We start from the raw sequence: 21,440 nt of genomic DNA on the forward strand, positions 1-21,440 counted from the left end.
ATCTGAATCTGGCTCATAACCCGAATTTTAGCTCGCAACTCAAAGCAAAAAATCGGCCGAGAGACGGCTCGTATTTCGAAAAACTCGTTAGTCAGGACACTCGTAAGTCCAGGCCCCACTGTATCTGCATGAAGGAGTTCACACACTTTAAAAGAAGATGGGGTTGAACAGAGAGAGCACAGGGTGGTGCACAAAGGTGCATTTAGCTAAAAAAAAAAAAAAAGATTAGCAAAAGGTGACAATAAAAAGACTTCTGCAGAGTGTTGATGTCAGCGCTGACTTCTGAAGAATGAAAAAACTGCAAGAGGGTAGGCAGGGCACTGTACACAGACAGATGGTGGCATTTGTGAGGGCCCATCAAGTTTACTCCAGGATCTTTAGGTAGTTCAGAATCTCTGGCATAAAACAGACAAGGTGGGGCGGGGCATAAAAATTTACCCCCAATTGCTGTGGCAGCCTCTGAGATATCACAGACATACGGTGAAAACCACTGCAAGACGACCTGTGAACAAACGTGTCTATTAAAATCACTACCATCGCTGGGCAGGTTAAGCATATCATCCATTTCTTCTAACCTGTACAAACAGAATATTTTCATATTTTTGTGTTTGTTGAGATATTTTGCAGACCTGCTCCATTAATTGATGTTTATATTGGGGGCGGGGAGGGGGGTAGTTAACTAAACATTACTCCAGAGAAATTCAAAGCTTATGATAGGTGGCAACTACTCGATTTCTCCTAGTCAGCAGAAAATGTTCCTGTCAGGGTCTCAACCATAATTGGCCTGAGTTCTGAGCAAGGAATACAGAAGGATCGTAGAAATACTGATCAAAAGCATGAGGACGTTGGCAATGTACTCTTTAAAAACCTAGCATTTTGAACTCCCTCCCATCAATATTAATGAAAAAAAGAATAGAGGAATTAGACCACAAGATCCTTTTCCAGAATCAAAGGAGATGATGTCCAGAAATGCCTTTTCCAAAGTAAATTGTGTTATACAAATGTAAGGTAGTAATTATGATGCTATGATTAAGTAAAATAGTATCCCGTTTCTATCATTGAAGCACAATGCCTTGAATAAAACGTCCATGGACTAGAGATTATTAGTAATCATTTAATCTTAATGTTTTATAAAATAATGGGCATTTAGCTATTGCACTGGCAGGTGGCTATATTGAGCCCATTGCATATCACTTATATAATTCAACTAGAGGCCTGATGCATGAAATTCGTGCATGAGTAGGCCTTCCTTCCCCCGGCTGCTGGCACAGGCTTCCCTCTGGCACCCGGGACCTGGGTTTCCCTCGCAGCCCCGGCTTCGTCCAGAAGGTCGTTCGGTCTGATTAGCATATTACCCTTTATTATTATAAATATTCATGTGGCACTAGGATGTGTTCTGGAACAAAAGACAAAAATAAGACGGGATCCCGGCACAGAAGGCATACAATCGAAAAGGCATACAGATACAAGGGATAGAACTACAGGAACAGAAAACTTAATCTTTAAAAAATTTTGTTTCCATGAAAAATTCCCAAGTCTTTGGTGATAATCAATGGAATGCCTTAATGAAGTAGGTTTTGGAAGCGGGGATTAAAGGGAAGGTGCTCATTTGTTGTAAGAAAGGATGGATTTGTTTCTGGGACATGATGACCAAATGATTCTTGACGGATGGCAGGATGATGCTTCCCTGGGTGTCAGAATATTCTGCGCGGGAACAAAGAAGCTAGGAGGTTTCAGAACAAGATGGTAGCTTCTGCCCTTGAATTGATTTCATTTATTTTAAAAATTCAGTTAACACCGAAGGGAATGTGGGCCTTTTCGGTTTCTAAAAGGGAGAATGCTTTAAAAACAGAGATGAGCGATATCAAGATGAAGATCAAGAAAAATGAACAGTGCAAGGCAGTGCTAGAAAAAATTAGGAAAACAACAGACATAAGGGGAAGAGTCAAAGGTAAAGACCACTAAACGATGGAAGAATTAACAAGACGTCAAGGTTAATTAGGAAGGTCAGGTGAGGGAAGGTTTAATATGAAATTTGTCTTATGAGACATTATTAAAAGATTTAAAGATGTAATACAAAGTTCCCACTGAAGCAAAAGATAAATTTTAAATGATTTTGATTTAAAAAGGGAAATATACTGTAAAATATTTATTTAATAAAAATAATTTTATAAGCTATACAGAATTGAATAAAAAGTACAACAAATTATTTCCACTTTGCAAAACTGCATACAGTACAACTTGCAAATAGTGTTCAGCATTCTGCAAACATGGCCACCCACCAAGACGTGCACCTATTACTGTCTTAATAAGTAAAGGCTCCAGGTGTGTGCCACAGACTTCAAATTAAATTCCAGGGAGATAATGCTTTGGTAACATGAACACTTTGATTATACAACAGTCCATTTTATTTAAAAAGATTAAATGAAATCCCTCAAGTACCACTCTTCTATTTGTTTCTGAGTAAACAATTCCCTATGTGGCAAAATAAAAGATAAAATATAAAATTACAGGCTGTTACTTTAAGACATCATGTCCTCTTGCCTTCCATAGCTAGTGTTCTTTTCCTTTCCCTATATCCAAAAAGATGTTGAATGGAAAATGACCTATTCTTATTCTATTCATTTACTTTTAGAGTTCCTGCTTAAACCAAATATATCTGTCAATTTTGCAATCTTGACACTATTATTCAGTTTAGCTGTGTCACTTGAAAAGTATTAACACCCCCAGATGAAAGCAGCTACCAAGGTTCTTTTCAAGATAAGGCAACAAAGTTGGCTTTAAAGTCCTCTTCACGTCTCACATATTCCCGCAGCCACTTGGTAGGCAGGCTGATTTGTTAATGTATACATTTATACAGAATATCTTTTTCAAGTACCTTGGAACTGGAATCACTAGCAGTTGTTATTTTAAGCAAATATTAAAGATGACCCACCTTTAGAGCAAAGGCAGATTTAATGTACAAAGTGCAGGAATCGTATCTATCCTGGTTCCTGTCCCATTGAAATCAACGAAAAGAGGCTCAGTTTGTGAAAAAGGCCTTGGAATAATCCAACTCCTAATGACAACCTTATCTTGGATAAGAAGGACAAATATAAAAGTTATAAATGGAGGTGAAGTTATTTTAAAAAGACTTTGTCATTTTATTTTGGAAATAAAAGGGAATGCAAATACAGAGTGGGCTAGCACAGTAAGCGCCATGTCAATCACCGGTGACTGACACTATACTTTCCGCCCGGAAGACAAAACAGGCTGGGCGCTTAACGTGCTAGTTGTGTCTTTAGCCCATATTTTAACTTTTCATCATGGAATTAACAGTCCTTCCCACTGAGGAATAAAAGACGAGGAAATCTACCTACATTTTCTGATTAGGTCTCTTCACTCAGCTTATGAGCAGGCTTCAAAACTTGCCTTATTTTCTAACTAAATGAGCTTCTCTGGGAAGCATAGAATAATGCAAACATATATTTCAAACAAAAATCTACACAAATACATAACTCGCAAGATGGGAACATTCATACAATGGATTCTTAAACATAACTTATTAGAAATAACATACTCCTTATAGGACAGGACACCAAACCAGAGCAAATATTGCCTGTGATAGGACAACTTTCATCTGTAGAAACACAAGTGCACATGAGTAACACAAAATAAGAATTAAGTTTGTACAGAGACAGGTGCTGTTACAACATATTCCTATTTTGACCTGTAACATCGGTGCCCCTGTGAGACCCTGGTCTCAAGCTTCTGTCTAATCAGCTATAGAAGTACTTGACCTATGAGACACCCAGCTCACTTGCTATCAAGTATACAGCACCATGTGCTGCTTGACGGCTCACGATGATTTGGTTTTCAAAATCAAGTTCACTTTTGAATCAGAAAAAAGTCATCCTTAAATAAACAAACTTTCCTTCTGTTCCTCTGAACATGATTATGTTACGCTAGAAACACAGGTATAGTCAACTGGCTGCTTTGAAGCCATGAAATGCACGTTCATAAATATATGTTCTACACCTTAAAAAATTAAATACATCCAGGGACTGTGGCTGTGCGGAGTTCTTGCTATAAGAAGCTTGTCAGTAGTATATTATGAAGTGGTTACTTGAGAACTTGACTCTGGATCTTCCTGCTTTGTATATTTCTTCATAATCGTGACTATACCATTAGCCAGGAAAACCACAGCGATGAGTGCAAAATAACCTGCGTAGATCAGGAACTAAAGGGGGAAACAAGTCATGTATAGAATTATTAATAAGAAGAGCTGTTGTATTACGCGTATGAAAACGTACTCTATAATGAAAAGGAATTCAGTTTCTCAATGAAACTTTAAAAAGTAGTGTGTTTACCCAATGTGCCAGGCACTGAAAACACAGAGGCAGCAGGGTGTGGAGGTACAGAAGCCTGGATGCCTGAGTGTGAATCCTGATGACATCCTTGACTAGCTGTGTGACGTTGATTGAGATACCTAATCTCTGAACCTTAACCTCATTTACAAAATGGAATTCGTATTTCCTACTTTACAGGGTTGTTGGGAAGGGATGAGATCATGCATGTAAATGTTTATTAGCGCCATGCCAATGCTGTTAATACTACTGTTGGTAATTTTGTTGTTGTCACTGACTCATGGTCTCTACCCTCAAGCTGGCAGATTGGTACCTGGGTATGACTAACAGGCCAAGTTCTGAAGATCAAGAACTTTGATTCTTCCCCAGAAGAGGGCAGTAGAAGGTCAACTACAGATTGGGGTAAAATGAGGTTTATAGTTGTTTGTATGGAAAATAATACAATAATTAATACATAATAATGAATAAACTGTGTTTCTGTAAGCCTACTTTTGCCCCACCCTGTATATTCCATTATAGGATTACATTTTATATGGATCCTCTCTAAGCCGACTTTTTAATGTGGCTATATAGTTTAGCAACATAGTCACCACCATATTCTTCTTAAAATAACTTACTAAATACATATAAGCTGGTCCATGGGTTCAATAAGAGAGTAGCTCTAAGTCTTTGAACCAGGTTTTTAAAAGATTGGATACGTTTTCCTATAGGAAATCTGTTAATCATGGCAGCTACAGGTTCAGCACAGCCTACAAATTTCTATTATCCCATATGTCTAAACCCATAATCTTTATAGCAGGATGACAGGTTCTAGTTTCTGTCCTACCCTCCATCCTTAATGAAGCTCCTAACTCTTGCAAGGTCTTCTGAGGTTTCTACTGCCAGTAGTAACTGGGAAACAGAAAGTAATAAGCTCCCCTCCTCTGCTCCCCCCTCCACCTTTCTGAGGCAAATGCAGTGCAAGGCAAGCAGGCTTCGGAGTTAGATTCTGGTTGAGATCCTAGCTCTGCGCCACTATTGTTGACTCGGTGACCTTAACACTCAACATTACTTAACTCTCAGATTATTTTCTCCATTCTAAACCTGACAACTCTACAAAATCCTATTTAAGTACCTGGCACATAGAAAGCGCTCAGCGCACATTACCTATTATTATGATTTCTCTTAGATCTCATCCATAAAAATACAGTTAATTACTGCTGATATGTTGGGTCTTTCTATTCTAAGAAAACTAATGTGTAAGAATAATGGAGAAGCAATATTCTGGCCTGGGAGGGGGCACTTTTTGATTTAATCGCCTGTTTTGCCCAAGTACAGAGCAAACCCTACCATATAGGCTCACAATGCCTGAAGGCATATGCAACCATTCGATCCCTCAATGAAGAAATGTGTTCACATAGTCTTGGGTGTTTGTACAGGTGTTTTCTCAATAGGTCGTGTGTTAAGAATCAGAATGCTATTCATCAACAGCAAGTCATTACCTTGGTATCTGGGGGAGGGGGATTAAATAAAGAAGGGAGGAGACTTAACTGCGAGGTAAGACAGGATTGCCCCCAACATGCTCCAGGTAGCAAAGAACTACAGAGGGGGAGGACTGACAGGAGGGGATGCCGTTACTTTTTATGTTACGTCAGTCTATACCAGTGGTCAGCAAACTGCAGCTCGCGAGCCACATGCGGCTCTTTGGCCCCTTGAGTGTGGCTCTTTCACAAAATACTGACTTCTGCGCACGGGCCACAAAGTTTTAATCACACTGTACGTGCGCGCCCGCACGTGGTATTTTGTGGAAGAGCCACACTCAAGGGGCCAAAGAGCCGCGTGTGGCTCGCAAGCTGCAGTTTGCCGACCACTGGACTGTTTGAATTTCTTTTCATTAGGCATGTCACCCTGATCAAGGCGTAACTTCTTCAGTGAAAAACAGCGCTTACCTGAGTGGTGATTTCTAAGCCAAGGCCACTGGCATCGACTACAATGAGTGTAAGCAGCGTCTGCAGGGCCAGAGCAATGAAGGTGTTGACACCAAACACTAGGGCATAGCGCTCCATACTGAGGTTTGCTGCAATCTGAAAACTTAACAAATAAAGACGAATAAATAGATAAGAATTTCTTCCTGGATAGTTAAAATTTTAATTTAAATGAGAAGGCCCCCTTCTTTCTACTGTCAATCACCTTCCCAACTAAGTGAAAAGTATTTTGTTGCTAAATGACTTAAATCTCATGCAAAATCTGGAAACAGTGGGGACACGTGAACGAGGAATTAAATGAACCTTGCCTAAATGCTTCCTTAGGAGAAAACAAACAATACAGTGCTTTCTCCCATTTGCCTCTCTTACTTAGAAAATTCAATTTCTTTGTAAAGAAATCAAAAGGTTTATCCAATCACAACTTTTCCTAATGCTTCTTTGAATAAAATACATACGTTGCTATAGTGATGAGTAACATGTAGATGATTCTGAAGACAACATAGGACGCGTAGCACACCCAAATGTTACCCACAGTGTCCATGATGTACACTGCGGCCGCAATCAGGAGAGAACACAGCGACAGTGTCATTTCTCCCCAAGTGGACCAGGATATTTTTATGTAACCAACTGCAAAAACGGCGACAGCACCTGCAGGATGACAAGAAAAATAAATAAAGACTATTTAAAAAAATTTAAATCAGCTTAGATTATTCCATTTTAAAGCTGTGAACTTATATAGAGGGTGCTCAAGATTAGGGAGGGCCTTGAAAGGGAGGCAGAGAATTGGACTTGATGGAATAAATGCTATGGAGCCAGTGTGAAGATGAGAGACTGAATCAGGGTGGCTGGCAATGAGATGGGAAAGGAGGCCACAGATCCAAAGAGGCTGCTAAAGAAATGTGGCTGAGGCAGAGGCAATGTCCAGAAGAACCACTGCTCCTACTGGTAAGCCTGGCACTGTGGCAGACAGGACCCTCTCCTCCTCCCCGAGGAGCCACTGAGAACATGGCAACAGGGCATCTCTGCCCTTTGGGAAAATGACGGCAATGATAATGACAGCTAAAATCTATGGAGTGCTCCTAAGTGCCAGGTGCAGTTATAAGTGTTTACAGAAATCATGTGAAAACCTTTATGAGGCATGTCAACAAATTAGAAAGGGACAATAGAATAAAGCGGTCAATGCACCGGTTCTGAGTTCAAATCTTAACCTCACTATTTACCATCTACATTACCTTGGGCAAGTTAGTAACCTGTCTGTCCATGGTTTCCTCAACTGTAAAATAGGATGGCAATTGCAGCTATCTCAGGAATTTTGTAAGGACTGAGTTAATATACATGAATTATAACAGCAGTTGTCAACCTGTGGGTCACGACCCCTTTGGCGGCCGGACGACCCTTTCACAGGGGTCGCCTAAGACCATCCTGCATATCAGATATTTACATTACGATTCATAACGGTAGCAACATTTCAGTTATGAAGTCGCAACAAAAATAATTTTATGGTTGGGTCACAACATGAGGAACTGTATTTAAAGGGCCAGAAGGTTGAGAACCACTGAATTATAACATCAGAGCTCAAAGTAAGTAAGTCATTCTTTGGAGTTACTTCAAGTTTGGGAGAGGAAAGAAAACCTGATTATGGTTGACGACTACCAGAGGAATCCCCCTCCTAACCATCCCTAATTCAGCACTGCTTACCCAGTAAGGTGGAAACGGCCTCCACGCCTCCGTTATAGATAGCAGCATTGCGAGAAGGCATCACCTGCTCCCACAGGCCCTGTGTGTAGTTGATCACTTGAAAATAGCCACAGGTGGAGAGGGCCCACCACACCGACCAGCAGAGCAGCGGGCGGGAGGAGTAGCACATCAAGAAGTCGTTCCACAGTACCTTCAGCACAAGGAGCCGGTCTGGCTGGGGCTCCTACAAACCAAAGGGAAGAAAGCTCACCCATCTCGAAGGCAACTGGACAGGAGCAATTGTATAGGCTCAATATTTAACTTAACAGGCGTTACTCTTTTCCTTTGTGAAAAATATGTACAGGGTGGGGCAAAAGTAGGTTTACAGTTGTTCATATGGAAAATAACAATAAATAATACAAGAATAAACTCTTGATACATAGTTATAAAATTTTCTTGTAATGAGAACTTTTAAGACCTATTTTATTAGCAACTTTCAAATATGCAATATTGTCATCACCATGTTGCACATTGTAGCCCCAGGACTTATTTTATAACTGGAAGTTTGTACCTTTTGACCTCCTTCACCCATTTCTCCTACTGCCCAATCCCAATCTGTTCTTTGTAACTATGAGATTTTTGGACTTTTGGTTGTGTGAGTGCACGTTTTGTTTTGAGAATCCAAATATAAGTGAGATCGTATGGTATTTGTCTTTCTCTTTTTGACTTATTTCTCGTAGCCTAATACACTTGAAGTCTATCTATGTTGTCTGCAAATGGCAAGAATTCATTCTTTTTTTTCTTTAATCCTCACCCAAGGATATGTGTTTATGTATTTAGTTTTTAGAGAGAGAGGAAAGGAGAAACACTGATGTATGAGAGAAACATCAATTGGCTACCTCCCCCATCAGGGATCGGATCCAGTGGTTCTCAACTTTCCTAATGCCGCGACCCTTTAATACAGTTCCTCATGTTGTGGTGACCCCCAACCATAAAATTATCTTTGTTACTACTTCATAACTGTAATTTTGCTACTGTTATGAATTGTAACATAAATATCTGATATGCAGGATGTATTTTCAGGGGTCACGACCCATAGGTTGAGAACCACTGGTAGGCAATCAAGGTAGGTGCCCTGACTGGGAACTGAACCTGCAACCTTTTGGTGCACAGAACAAAGCTCCAATCAGTTGAATCACCAGGCCAGGGCAGAATTCATTTTTTATGGCTAATAATTTTTTATTATTATACACATTTTCTTTATTTGTTCATCCACTGACAGACACGTAGGTTGTTCCATATCTTGGCTATTTTAACTAATGCTACAATGAACATGGGGGTGCAGATATCTTTTTGAGATAGTGTTTTTGTTTTCTTCAAATACCCAGAAGTAGAATTGCTGGATCATATGGATGTTCAATTTACACTTCTATCAATAGTGACAAAGGGTTTCCTTTTCTCCATATCCTCACCAATACAGTGCGGCCTTGACTTACGAGTTTGAGTTTTATTCATTCTAAGACCGAGCTCGTTAAGGAGCTCGTTAACTCAAATTACTCTGTCAACTCAAAGCAAAAAATCAGCCGAGAGACAGCTGGTATCTCAAAAAACTCCTTAGTCAGGACACTCGTAAGACAAGGCCCCACTGTACTTGTTATTATCTTTCTGAGAACAACCATTCCAACAGGTGTGTGTGGTTCTGATTGCATTTCCCTGGTGAAGCATCTCTTCTTGTATCTGTTAGTCACGTGCATGTCTTCTTTGGAAAAATATCTATTCAGATCTTTTGCCTGTTTTTTAATTGGATTTTTTTTTTTTTTTACTATTGAGTTGTATTAGTTTTTTATGTATTTTGGATATTAACCCCTTGTCAGATATATAATTTGCAAATATTTTCTCCTATTCGGTAGGTTGCTCTTTCATTTTGTTGACTGTTTCCTTTGCTATGCAGAAGCTTTTCAGTTTGATGCAGACCCACTTATTTTTGCTGTTGTTGCTTTTGCTTTTGGTGTCAGGTTTAAAAAATCATTGCCAAGACCAATGTCACGAAGCTTATTGTCTTTGTTTTCTTCGAAGAGTTTAATGTTTCGGGTCTTACTGTCTCAAATATTAATCCAGTTTGAGTTAATTTTGTGTAGCCTCTTTTCCTTTAAATAGAACCTTGAAAGGGTATAATTAAGTCTTTACAAGTTAAAGGCCACTCTTTACTGAGCTCAGTTGTGCAAAGGGAAATTTATCTACACTCAAACCAATGGCTACGATGGGAACTTTTGAGAATAAGTTTGACAAACTTATTATTTGTCAAAATATGGTTCTATGAGTCAGGACTGCACTTTTTTCTGATTTTCATGGCTAGTTCCTTTATGTTACTCAGGTCTCAACTCAGACAATAGCTTTCAGAAGCCACTCAGTACTCTTACCAATCATTACTTCTGGATACCCTGTCACTTTCTAGCCCATTTTCCCTTACTATAAAATCAAGATCAAACCACCAACCTACGTACATATTCTTCTTTACCATAATTACTTCAATTATAACTTATGGTTCAGTTATGAGCTTTGTCAACTTAAAATGACAGTGCAATCTCCAACATCCATATTTTGACTTTCCTTCAGGCTTGTCAAAGAAAAGCAGTATTTTAGGGCTGTAAGCGCCAAGCAGCACTGCCTGCCTGTTAGCCAGGAGCAAAGCCAAGGACATCATGGTATGGCTTGAACCCTAATTTTTACCACACTGTAACCAACATGATGGCTCTGACTGTTGTCTCCCAGTGGAAGACTTCATGGAGCACAGCATAGGGTGAAGTGAATCTCCCGTATAGTCTTCACTATGTTTAGGAGTATATCTGTCTAATTCTGATCCCGATCCTCTTCTCTAACATGAGAGGGTTGATGAGATCTAATGTCCCTTGTAACTTTAAGATGCTCTTATTATTCTAAGGCTTGTGGTTTGAATCACTTTTAACTCTAAAAATGTTATAATTATTCAGCATGTCAAGTATTCATACTTTGCCTATCTATAAACAACAAATATCAAGTTGCTCCATGACTGTGGATTTCAACTCATTAATTGACTAGGTTTCAACTCATTAGTAGGTAATAAAATCAATTTAGTGAGCAACGATCACATGATAAAAAATAAAGTGAATGGAATGTGTCAGAATAATGTATTTTAAAAACCATGGTTTCAGTTACATAAAAAGTATATGTGTGTGTATGTATGTGTATATATATACACACACACACAAATATATCCTATATAATAAAGAGCTAATATGCTAATTAGACTGAACAGCAGAATGACCATCCAGACAACCTTCTGGACAGAGCCCCCGAGGCAGCAAGGGCTGCGAGGGCTGAGGCCGCTTGCACAAATTTTGTGCATCGGGCCTCTAGTGTGTGTGTGTGTGTGTGTGTGTATACACACACGCGTGCAAACACACACACACACACCTGTGTACTGGTTGCTATGTAAAATGTTTCTTTTTTTTTTCTTTCTTTTTTTAAATATATTTTATTGATTTTTCACAGAGAGGAAGGGAGAGAGATAGAGAGAGTTAGAAACATCGATGAGAGAGAAACATCGATCAGCTGCCTCTTGCACATCCCCCACCGGGGATGTGCCCACAACCCAGGTACATGCCCTTGACCGGAATCGAACCCGGGACCTCTCAGTCCGCAGGCTGACGCTCTATCCACTGAGCCAAACCGGTTTCGGCTGTAAAATGTTTCTTACTAAGTAGTTTCCTATTCATATTCAGAAAAGTTTAAAACTTAACTGGTCTATAAAAACCTTTAGAACTATGGTCAATATGTTAACATTTTAAAAAATATACATGTATTATAGATATGTATGTACATATTAATCTTAGCTAAAGCCATTTTGACACATTTGAAACAGATTTTTAAAAGGTTCTTATTCTTTTTTCTACATGAGATCTATTAACCAACCACTGATACTCCTTTCCCTCCCTCATCAACTCTTTTGTTGACTCTCTGGCATCACCTAACAAATTGATGGAATCAGCGTTTCATTTCTACTTAGTTCCTGGTAACTCTGACTGAAGCTGCCCTAACAGTCAAAGTGAGTTTATGGTTAAGTGTCACCCAGGCTCTAAAGTGTGACCCAAGCTCTTTGGGATGATAACCTACATTTCAACGAGTAACCAGAGTGAAGAATGGGGGAAGGCAAAAGAGAGTAATTTTCGATGGGGACATCAGATGCCACGCTGAAACAAGTTGGATTAACTCCAGGTGGAGAGCCAGGCTCTATTCATGCTGGTCCTTTACTCTCAGCTGGCCCACAAAGCCTACGGAGCTTGGCTTTATGCCTGACAGAACCCGTCTACAAAGATGGAATGTTAATAGGCTTATTAACAAACACCTCCCAAGAAAACTAAGATTAATTCAGTATGTTTGAAATGAATCTTGCCTCTCATAGCTTATAACCTGATAGAAAGATAAGCTTTTATTAAAGGGTGACTGACTGGGGGAGGCGGTGAATCTTCCTGGCTAGAGAGAATGGATGGATGAATTATTTGGATGCCATACCTCAGCTAAGAAACAATTTCATATTCACACTTCTAACATTATTTCATCTCCTTAAATATTCCTTTGGATCCTCATCTCCTGTATTATTCATTACTATGCACTTCGGCAAAGTAAAATTTCCAGCACAGAAGAGGACAGTAACTCCTATCCGTAAACACTTTGGCTTCAAGTGAGAAACGGGAAGTAGATATTCATCATTTGTTGGAATCATTTCACCTATTCATTTAGCAAAAATTCTCTGAGTGCTGTATTTATATGCCAAGTTCTGGGGATTGAAAGATGAAAGAAGAGATAGCCCCTACTGTGGCTTCTAAAACATCTCTGACACAAGCAATAGAATGTTGTGCCAGTCTGACCTTGAAGGTCATTCATTCCAGAGGAAAACACATTTGTCATTCCTAATTTAAATCAACCTTATCTTGAATCAATGAATGAATGAACCTCCATCCAACTCAGGATAAAACCTGAGTCCACGTGAATACAAGGTCTAGCATAGGGGGTTTCCTGTCTGTTTTTTCACTGCTGGCCTGGCCCCAGAGTAGCAGCCACAAGACATTCAAAGTTGGACTTACCGGTTCCTCCATGGGAGGCTCCTCCACATTTAGAGGGATTTTTGACTCAACATCCTCCCACCCGGGAAGGTGGTTAGAAGCTGAGGTGTCAGTCACAATACCACCATTTTGTATCTTGATACCATTCACTCCCTTGCAGGTAGAATGAACATGGTGGAAAAAAAGGCTCTTCTGTGGCATAGGCAGAAACCAGGCCACGGCAAAAGCCACAGAAACACAGGTAAGAGAGATGACATTCAGGCTGAACAGGGACCAGCCTGCCACTGAGACGAGGATTTGCCCTAGGACAGAGCCCACTGTGAAGCCCACCAAGGTGGCAGTTCGACTGTAACTGGTGACTTTCTGGTACCTGCTCAGGTCTACCACACTGTAGATGTAAGAGTAATAGGCGATTTCAGTGGCTGTGGCAATGCCATAGAAGAATTCCAAGAACTGAATGGCCAGCAGTCCCTGGGCATAGAGCAGCATGAACCATGTGACGATAAGGCTGAGCCCTTGCAGCAGAATGACGGGTTTGTAACGGAGGTAGTCTGTGGCAAGGAACACAGGAAACAGCAGCACCAGATAAGAGTAAGTCCATACTGGATAAATTTCATTGTAGACCTGATAGGCAAAGAAGGATAAAAAGTTATTGGTGATATCAAAGGACCTGGAATATTCATAACAATTTATTCTTATAAAACAACCTACCAATACCTCAAATACCTCATCCTTACCAACCAAAGGAATCATGACAACAGTTCTGAATAGTGTTTGGAATATACTTCCCTACTTCCACTCCATCTTTTTCTTAAAATCCTGCCCATTCATCAAGGCCGCGTTCTTAGGCTTCCTCGCCCTGGGAGACTGCGGCGCTGACAATCTTTGTACCACAACACTCAAGGCTCTCTGGACACTGCTTTGTATGTGTCATCTCCCCGTTCCTCACATCACTGGTTCTCAGCCACGGCTGCACATTTCCCAAGGAGCTTTGAGAATTCTGAATGCCTAGCCATTGGCATTTTTTAAAAACCTCCCAGGAGATTTTAACATGAGTCAGATCTGAGAACCGCTGCCTTATAGTTCTTTAAGGGTGGACTCATCTGCACAACCTAATAGCCGGCATACTGTTTAGGACATACCTGGCTCAATAAATGTCTTCAAAACAAATAAATCACTTGGAATCATTGTCAATTCCTTCTTCGAGGCACAGGACAGGAAGCCTTGATCTTACTGCTTGATTGATTAGGACTGATTTGAATCCTCTCATTTTAAGTTTCATTTCTTTGGGAGCCCAGGAATAAAAGAGTTGATCTGTTTACAATCTTTTAAAGATATATATGTTTTACTGATTTCAGAGAGGAAGAAAGAGGGATAAAGAGATAGGAACATCAATGATGAGAGAGAATCATTGATCTGCTGCCTCCAGCACGCCCCCTACTGGGGATTGACTTCCTAGGCATGTGACTTCCTGGTTCATAGGTCGATGCTCAACCGCTGAGCCACAATGGCTGGGCTGTTTACAATCTTGATAGAATATCTGTGGGTGGTAGAATTATGGGCAACTTTGATGTCCTTCTTTTTGCTTGAAAAAGTAGCAGTGTTGGCTATTTATTTTTAATGTATTTTTAAAATTGACATAGAACAGAAATAATCTTTAAAATAAGCATTAAACCATTAAGACTTCCAGCTAGAATTTCAGTTTCATCATTTGCTGTGTGATCCTAGGCAAGTTCTTCTAGTTCCCGTTAGACTTACTCTCCATTATCAGTAAAAGAAGGTAAGACCTATACCATAGGGTTATTGTTGCAAGGATTAAATGAGGGAATATGTGTAAATCACTTACTCCACTTTATTCATAGGTCTGAAGATTTGAGGACTACCATGAACATACAGACCACTTGGAATAACATGAATTAGCTAAACTAACTGAACTGTCCTGCCCATTCTTCCAATAACAATCATCATAGGAGACTTCTCCTTCCTCCTATACGTGCCTAGTGTCTAGCAGGTCTAGACCAGTCAGTTTTAAAAGATCATTTCAAATTCTGCATCAGTGGCCCCCAATTTTTTTTTTTGGTTAATCTTCACTCAAGGATATTTTTTTCCATTGATTTTTAGAGAGTGGAAGGGAGGAGGAGAGACAGAGAGAGAAACATTGATGTGAGAGAAACACATCACTTGGCTGCCTCTCTCATCAGGGCCAGAGCCTGCAACTGAGGTATGTGCCCTTGACTGCAATCAAACCTGGGACCCTTCAGTCCTTGGGCCGATGATCTATCCACTGAACAAACTGGCTAGAGCAATGGCCCCAGTTTTTAAGTGCTTTCTAAAAGGTCGTCTTGGTAACAGGCTAAATACTTTGCAATGGTGCACTATAACCCTAGACTTCGACAATCTAAGTTCAAGGATGACTTTCTTTTTAACTCTTATGTATACCTCTGTTTACCCAAGTATAAAATGGGCTGTTTTAAGGTTTTAGAGGAGCAACAGAGTAAACAATTATTGTGAAATCTTTTGCCAGCACAGAGCACAACTATAAAAGTACAACATAATCTAAAATACATTCCAGACTTGATTTCTCTTTCTGACTGGCAGAATACCAAAAGTGATTTGTCTAAGAGCCTCACCTTCATGAATTTTTATCTAACTTGTGTTTGTAAGTCATTTAGCAACCTCCACTTGATCAGAAAATGTTCTTGCACTTGAACATGTGCATGAAAGTATAATCGAGAACCGTGGAAATGATTCTAAATTCAGAAGTGTGGAAATTATAGCACATGCGGAACAAAGTACACTTGGCTGGCTTAACCACCGTGGAAGACGCCTCTCAGTAGAAAAGCAAAGGCACCAAGAGTGCCCTGAGATGAAGGCCGGGAGGAGTGAAGGCTTCCCGACAGACTTCGTAGTTGTGTTCCATTAACAAGCTCCCCTGCTTTTTTGCCTGTAGTTTTACAGATACCCTCCTACAGTCTTCTTCAGTTGGAAAGCGCCTCCTGGGTTTGACTCGGCATGTTTCTTCACCTTCCCATTTCCCCAACAAAGCACCACAAAGCTATTAGCCACCACACCTCCCCTTTAAATGCCCTCCATCACTTCCTTCCATGCCCACCTTCTGTTTTCTGCCACACCCCTCTGGACTTTAACTTCTTTCTTCACTTCAGTCATATGGTCTGTACTGAGACTTTATACACCTTTCAATAATAATTGTCCCCAAATGATTACCTGCCAAATTTTCATTACATAAATCTCATCCTTTTAATTACCGATTTAAAGTGTTTATACTTATAAGTCTGTTGCTATTCCTAATACAAAACCACAATATAGACCATGAAGATGCGGAAGAGTAACATTGCCAGACCTGCAAGGCCAAGTAGAAACAAAAACAAAAGGCAAGCGGGCAGAGGCCAGATGGCTTCTCTTTAACTTACTCTAAACCGGAAACCAGACTTTTCTCCTGTGAGAGAGGATCCACCTGACATGAATGTCCCTCTCACCGTGTGACCTGCATTAGATTAGCAAATCACCTCACCTACATGACCCCATTTAATCCAAACAACAGCCCGAGGAGGGAAATGCTTGTCATCCCTATTTTAAAACTGAGGAACCTGGCCTCAGAGAAAGGTTACATAAACTGTCCCCCAGGTTATCACAGGTCGTAACTGGCAGAGGGAGACATTGGACCTAGAAATTCTGAATCCACCGCGCTTCAATGCCTCATTTCTCCAATCAGAAAACTGGTAGTGATCATTTACTGTGTTCCAGGGCTACTTCTAATGCCTGCAGCAGCTTTTTTTCTGAGAGAGAGAGAGAGAGAGAGAGAGAGAGAGAGAGAGAGAGAGAGAGAGAGAGAGAGAGAGAGAGAGAAACACATCAATTAGTTGCCTCCTATATGCACCCTGGCCAGAGATCAAACCTGCAACCTAGGTATGTGCCCTGACCAGGAATTGAACCCTTGACCTTCTGGTGCACGGTAGGACATTTGACCCAACTGAGCCACACTGGCCAGGGCTACAGCAGCTTTTTCAGCCTGCATTGAGGTGCTTGTATAGGGCATTCATGAAGAGATAAAGACCACATCTCCAGAGGTTAGCCAATGGGTTTCCAAAAAGAAAGGAGCCCTTCTCTCTCACTGCCTCCAAGGAGAAACTGTCACACCAAAAGTGCTTCTTTGATATTATGAATCTTGAAGGGGAACTTTCTACATGCAGAAATGGACAAATTACAGGCTCTACTGTCCAGACCCTGGACAATACCTTATGTCAGGTAAAATCTGCCATGTGAGCAAAAGGAACTGATTTTATTGTAAGGCGCCTGTCACAACTCTTGGGGCCAGGACTAATTTGTGGCTTTCCTCTGAGATAGAAAAGTCGAGGGGAGGAAGTTCGGCTTTAGTTTCTAATTCACATTTAGACTTTATTTTAGAATCAAGTCCAGTTAAACTAATAAGCATTTATTTGCACAACACTGTTTTCAAGCTGTATGAAGATTACAAGAAAAAAGAATAAAATGAAGCCTGTTCTCCAAGAGCTCTGAACTAGTGTGGAATACACACACATACACTATTGATCAGGGAGATCAGAAATACGGGGTTGCTTCTGTGAGATGGGCCTTAAGGATGAGGAAGTTGGAGGCTAACAAAGTTTCGGTATCAACAGATACACATGTAAGGGAGGGTTTCTCCAGGCTGAGATCTCATCTTTGAGTACAGACCAGGAGATGAGCTCCTGGCCGAGCTGGACTGAGGGCTCTAAGATGAGGCAGGAGCTAGGGCCTGGGGAAGAGGGCAAGGGGGAGAAGGATGCAGCCCGTGGAAGATAAGGCTGTTCTGGAGGTAAGAGCCAAGTTCTGTAAGGCTCTGAAATAACAGGTAGAGAAGGTGGAATGTTTTTTTAAGAAAATCAAAGAAAGGTAGTGAATGTTTGTCAAATCACACGCTAGAAAAGATGAAAGGGTTAAAAATATTTTGTTAAGAGGTAAAGAGCTCTATTTTATTAAATGTTTGTCTTTCTGCTCTTGGGAAACAATCAAATTTTAACCTGTTTAAAACTTACCAATGGTACCTAAAAGAGGTAAACATTTTCCCTGAGATATAAGAAAAAATCTTTTGAGAGTCTGTCCTTCCTTCCCTCCTTTTGTCTTTAGACATGGCTAACAACAGCCCTATTTAAGACGATCCAGCTTGGCCCTTCTCAAGTCTTCTAGGAGGAAATACAAACTTCAACACAAACATCACTGAGCACGATTAACATTCACTCTGCCTAAAAACCATGTCATTTTTTTATTTCACTGTCACTGGTGAAAGCAGGCACTCGGTCAGAAAGAACACATTGTTCTATTTATTTCAATTACTCGATTATTTTTAAAAATCTAGGATTCTGGAGAGGGTGAAGAGAGCCACACTGCACAACCAACAGACTCAGCCCTAATTCCAGAGTCCTCAGAGACAAATGGCATCCCTTTCCCCGGACACTCGTTTCTCTCCAAACCCTGCCCTCTTCCTTTTCTAATTTGCAATAACAGAAGTGTGCTACGGTTTTGTTACACAATCAGCAAATATTTCCGGGGCCCGCACCCCCCCCCCCCTCGCTTTATTCCTATGCCCCTGAACATATTTCACTCACCCTAGAAAGCTTTCTGGTAAGACAGGGCACGTCCCACAGCATGGAACATCCCACAGCAACTCTGTGCCCAGGGCACGTGACAAAACAGATTGCCTTTCAAACATCAACACTGGGAGAATGTTTCTTGGCTGTGCGCTTGGTCAGGCAAGGTGCACACACCGATCACATGGCAGTTCACATGCAACTTTAATTGTCAGCAGCTCACCAGCAGTATCACCTCTGCTTCAGTGCCTACACCTCCGACCCAGAGGCCGTGCTGGGTGTCCAGGATCATTCTCTCCTATTTACTGCAGTCATGTTCTTCTTGTAAAACCGCTCTGTTCACAAGAGTTGGCCCTTTCCATTTTACTACCGTATAAAAATTCAAACATGTAATGAGTAACTGTGGCAGTCCCTTGGGGAGTGGGCCCCAAGACTGCAAAACAGAAGACCTGAAGTTGGGTCAAAGTCAGTGACACTTGCGAGAGGTGAGACTATGAGCAACTCAAATGAAACCCTCCATCCAGACTTCAACACCCGCCCTTCAACTCCCCGACCAGGGACCTTGGAGACGGAGGGTGATGCAGTAACCGAGTGCGCTGTGTGTAATGACATCCTGCTCTGACCTGTCAGGCAGGGAGGCTGAGGGGTGATTAATCCCAGGGAGAAGAGCAAGGTTTAGACGGGAGCATGTCACCGCAACTGGAGGAAAAGTGAGCCTGGGCAAAAGGGGCGAGCCAACCAGCGCCCACCCCGCTTTCCAGAAGGGGCGCCAGGCCTCAGCTTTCAGGCTCTGCAGCCTTCAAGGGAGAGCATGTTGAGCCGGCTTTATTCTGGTTTTGTGGGGCCGCCCTGTTTAGTTCCTTTTGCAGTTAATATAATGTCTTTCTTCTTCAAAAAACACAGGTGTGGAGACTGACCCTACGGTTTGAGAGTTGGACGTTTTCAAAGCACACAGGGAACTTCTGAAGTACGCACACCCCCTCATCCGGGGAGAATCAACCAGCAAGAAGTTCTTGCTCACGGACTGCGGGCTCCCAATCACTCTGATCATCACACAAGTTTTGCAAGACCTCACCGTGCAGCTGAGGAGCAAAACTAACATCTGTGAAGCAACAATGCACAATGCAGGGAAAACTGTAATTAAGTGCCAACTCTGCGATACCATCTAAGTATCTGCTTTTATCCCAGGAGGTGTGTGTGTGTGGGGGGAGGTGTGTATGTGTGTGGGGGGTGGGGGGCAGCAAATCCTTGGACACAGTCCCATCCAACTGAGAATCCAGGCCGATGAAGACGCCGGGCTCCCGCTGTCCTGGTCCTTCCTAATTTGAGTGCATCCATCTCGCCCCCGGTAAACAGAGTCAGGGACGGGAGGGGAGGGGAGGGGCTGCAGGAGCCGGAGGGCGGTCCTTCGAGAAAAGCATGTGGGTCCCTGCTTTCCATCAGCGCATATTTACTAGACCTTTACCAGGTGCACAGTGCGGCTTGCTGTTTTCACTGTTTTCTCCAAATGCACCCCCCTTTCCCCGCCAGCCCTCCCCCGGCCCCAGCAGGAACCGCCGGCCCGCAGCACCCCAGCCCCGCGGCTCCGAGCCCGCAGGAGGCGCGCCCCCAGGACCAACGGGCAAACAGCCCGAAGGACTGCGGCGCACAGCGCGGGCCGCCTTCCAACTGGGAAAAGTCACCCATCTGCCCCGCAGGGCTCCCGCCCCTCGCCGCTCGCCGCTCGCCGCATCCCCTCCGCACACCTGCCGCCCGCGCCCGCGCCCGCCGCGCGTACCTCCTTCTCCGTCAGGTTCTTGTCGGGCCCCAGCAGGTAGGGCGTCAGGAAGGGCTCGGACGGCCGGAGGCTGGCGAAGAAGCCGTAGGCGCAGAGCAGCGACGTGGGCAGGAGCCAGCCCTCGCGCGGGACCCGCGCCGTGCGCAGGAGCATGGTGGCCGCCGCCGCCGCCGCCCGCCGGGACACCGGGCCGGGCACATCCATCCGGAGCGCGAGGGGCGGCGACCCGGCCCCTTCCTCCTCCTTTTCCTCCTTCGCCAACTGAAGTGAGGCTCGAGCGTCGCCCCGGCGCCGGCAGCTGTCACCACGCGCGGCGCCTCCTCCCGGCAGGGCCCGGCCGTCCTGGGTGTCGCTCCGGCCTCCTCCGCGCCGGGAGCTGCCAGTGCGGCCCCGCGACTCGCGGCCCGAGGCAGGCGCGCCCGAAGGCCCACCCTCCGCCACCGCCCCCAGGCAAGGAGCCAATCACAGGAGAGCTTGGCATCTGGCTTCGCTCCCATTGGCCGGTGGCGGCACGCCAGACGGCTGACGTCCGCGGGCCGAAGCGGGGAGGAAGGGCTCGGTGGGAGGCCGAGCCGTGGCGGCGGCGCGCGCGGGCCGGGCGCATGGCCAGGGGGGCTGCGGGCGCCGGGCGCCGAGGGCTCGCTGGTCCGGGCGATGCTCCGTGTGGGTCCAGTCCCCACCGGAAGAGAGGCGCCACGGTCTCTCACCTTTCAGATCCCCCTTCCCCGGTGACTTAGCGGGCGAGGCCGGGCAGAGTACCCCTGGGGCAGGGGCTGGCGAACCTGTTTCACGGTGTGTTCAGCGGCCGCGGGGAGAGGAGACGCCCGGGAGCGTTTACCGAGAGAGCGAACCGAAGAAAGTGCGTCAACTATTGCGAGAAGAAGGAGCCAGCTAGTCACGGAACAGAAGGACCTCAATGGAGTGCTCATCAAAGGGATCTGGCTCAATTTTGTCACTTTTTTTGGAAG

General features: G+C 43.2%; 1 protein-coding gene and 1 long non-coding RNA gene across 7 annotated transcripts; both read right to left on the reverse strand.

Annotated features, from left to right (window-relative positions):
• Positions 1-2,134: 2,134 nt before the first annotated feature.
• SLC19A2 (solute carrier family 19 member 2) lies at positions 2,135-20,885 on the reverse strand. 6 transcript variants are annotated; one of them, XM_059674143.1, is made up of 7 exons: positions 20,473-20,609; positions 18,919-19,061; positions 13,111-13,713; positions 8,009-8,231; positions 6,766-6,958; positions 6,275-6,416; positions 2,135-4,219 (listed from the first exon to the last, which is right to left on the reverse strand). In XM_059674143.1, the coding sequence occupies exons 2-7, from the start codon at positions 18,985-18,987 to the stop codon at positions 4,091-4,093; spliced, it is 1,359 nt and encodes a 452-aa protein (XP_059530126.1). In that variant the 5' UTR covers positions 18,988-19,061; positions 20,473-20,609; the 3' UTR covers positions 2,135-4,090. The 6 variants fall into 6 exon arrangements, 5 of the variants coding, with proteins under 5 accessions (XP_059530126.1, XP_059530125.1, XP_059530124.1 ...); XM_059674142.1 differs by having other exon boundaries at positions 18,919-19,797; XR_009449840.1 differs by lacking the exon at positions 18,919-19,061 and adding an exon at positions 4,350-4,736 and having other exon boundaries at positions 4,081-4,219; positions 20,473-20,885.
• Positions 8,738-13,102, reverse strand: LOC132220710 (uncharacterized). Its single transcript, XR_009449841.1, has 2 exons — positions 11,697-13,102; positions 8,738-11,447 (listed from the first exon to the last, which is right to left on the reverse strand). It is a non-coding gene; the product is annotated as an uncharacterized LOC132220710 (long non-coding RNA).
• Positions 20,886-21,440: the final 555 nt, after the last annotated feature.

Source organism: Myotis daubentonii, chromosome 18 (assembly GCF_963259705.1).
Source record: "Myotis daubentonii chromosome 18, mMyoDau2.1, whole genome shotgun sequence".
NCBI classification, from domain to species: Eukaryota; Metazoa; Chordata; class Mammalia; order Chiroptera; family Vespertilionidae; genus Myotis; species Myotis daubentonii.

Coding starts and splice junctions, on each gene's coding strand:
- SLC19A2 (XM_059674141.1), bottom strand. CDS start 20,676: ATGGATGTGCCCGGCCCGGTGTCCCGGCGGGCGGCGGCGGCGGCGGCC. Junction 6,959..8,008: donor GGCCGTTTCCACCTTACTGG/GTAAGCAGTGCT, acceptor GTCATCCTGCAG/GTGCTGTCGCCGTTTTTGCA. Junction 4,220..6,274: donor GCTTAGAAATCACCACTCAG/GTAAGCGCTGTT, acceptor TTCCCCCTTTAG/TTCCTGATCTACGCAGGTTA.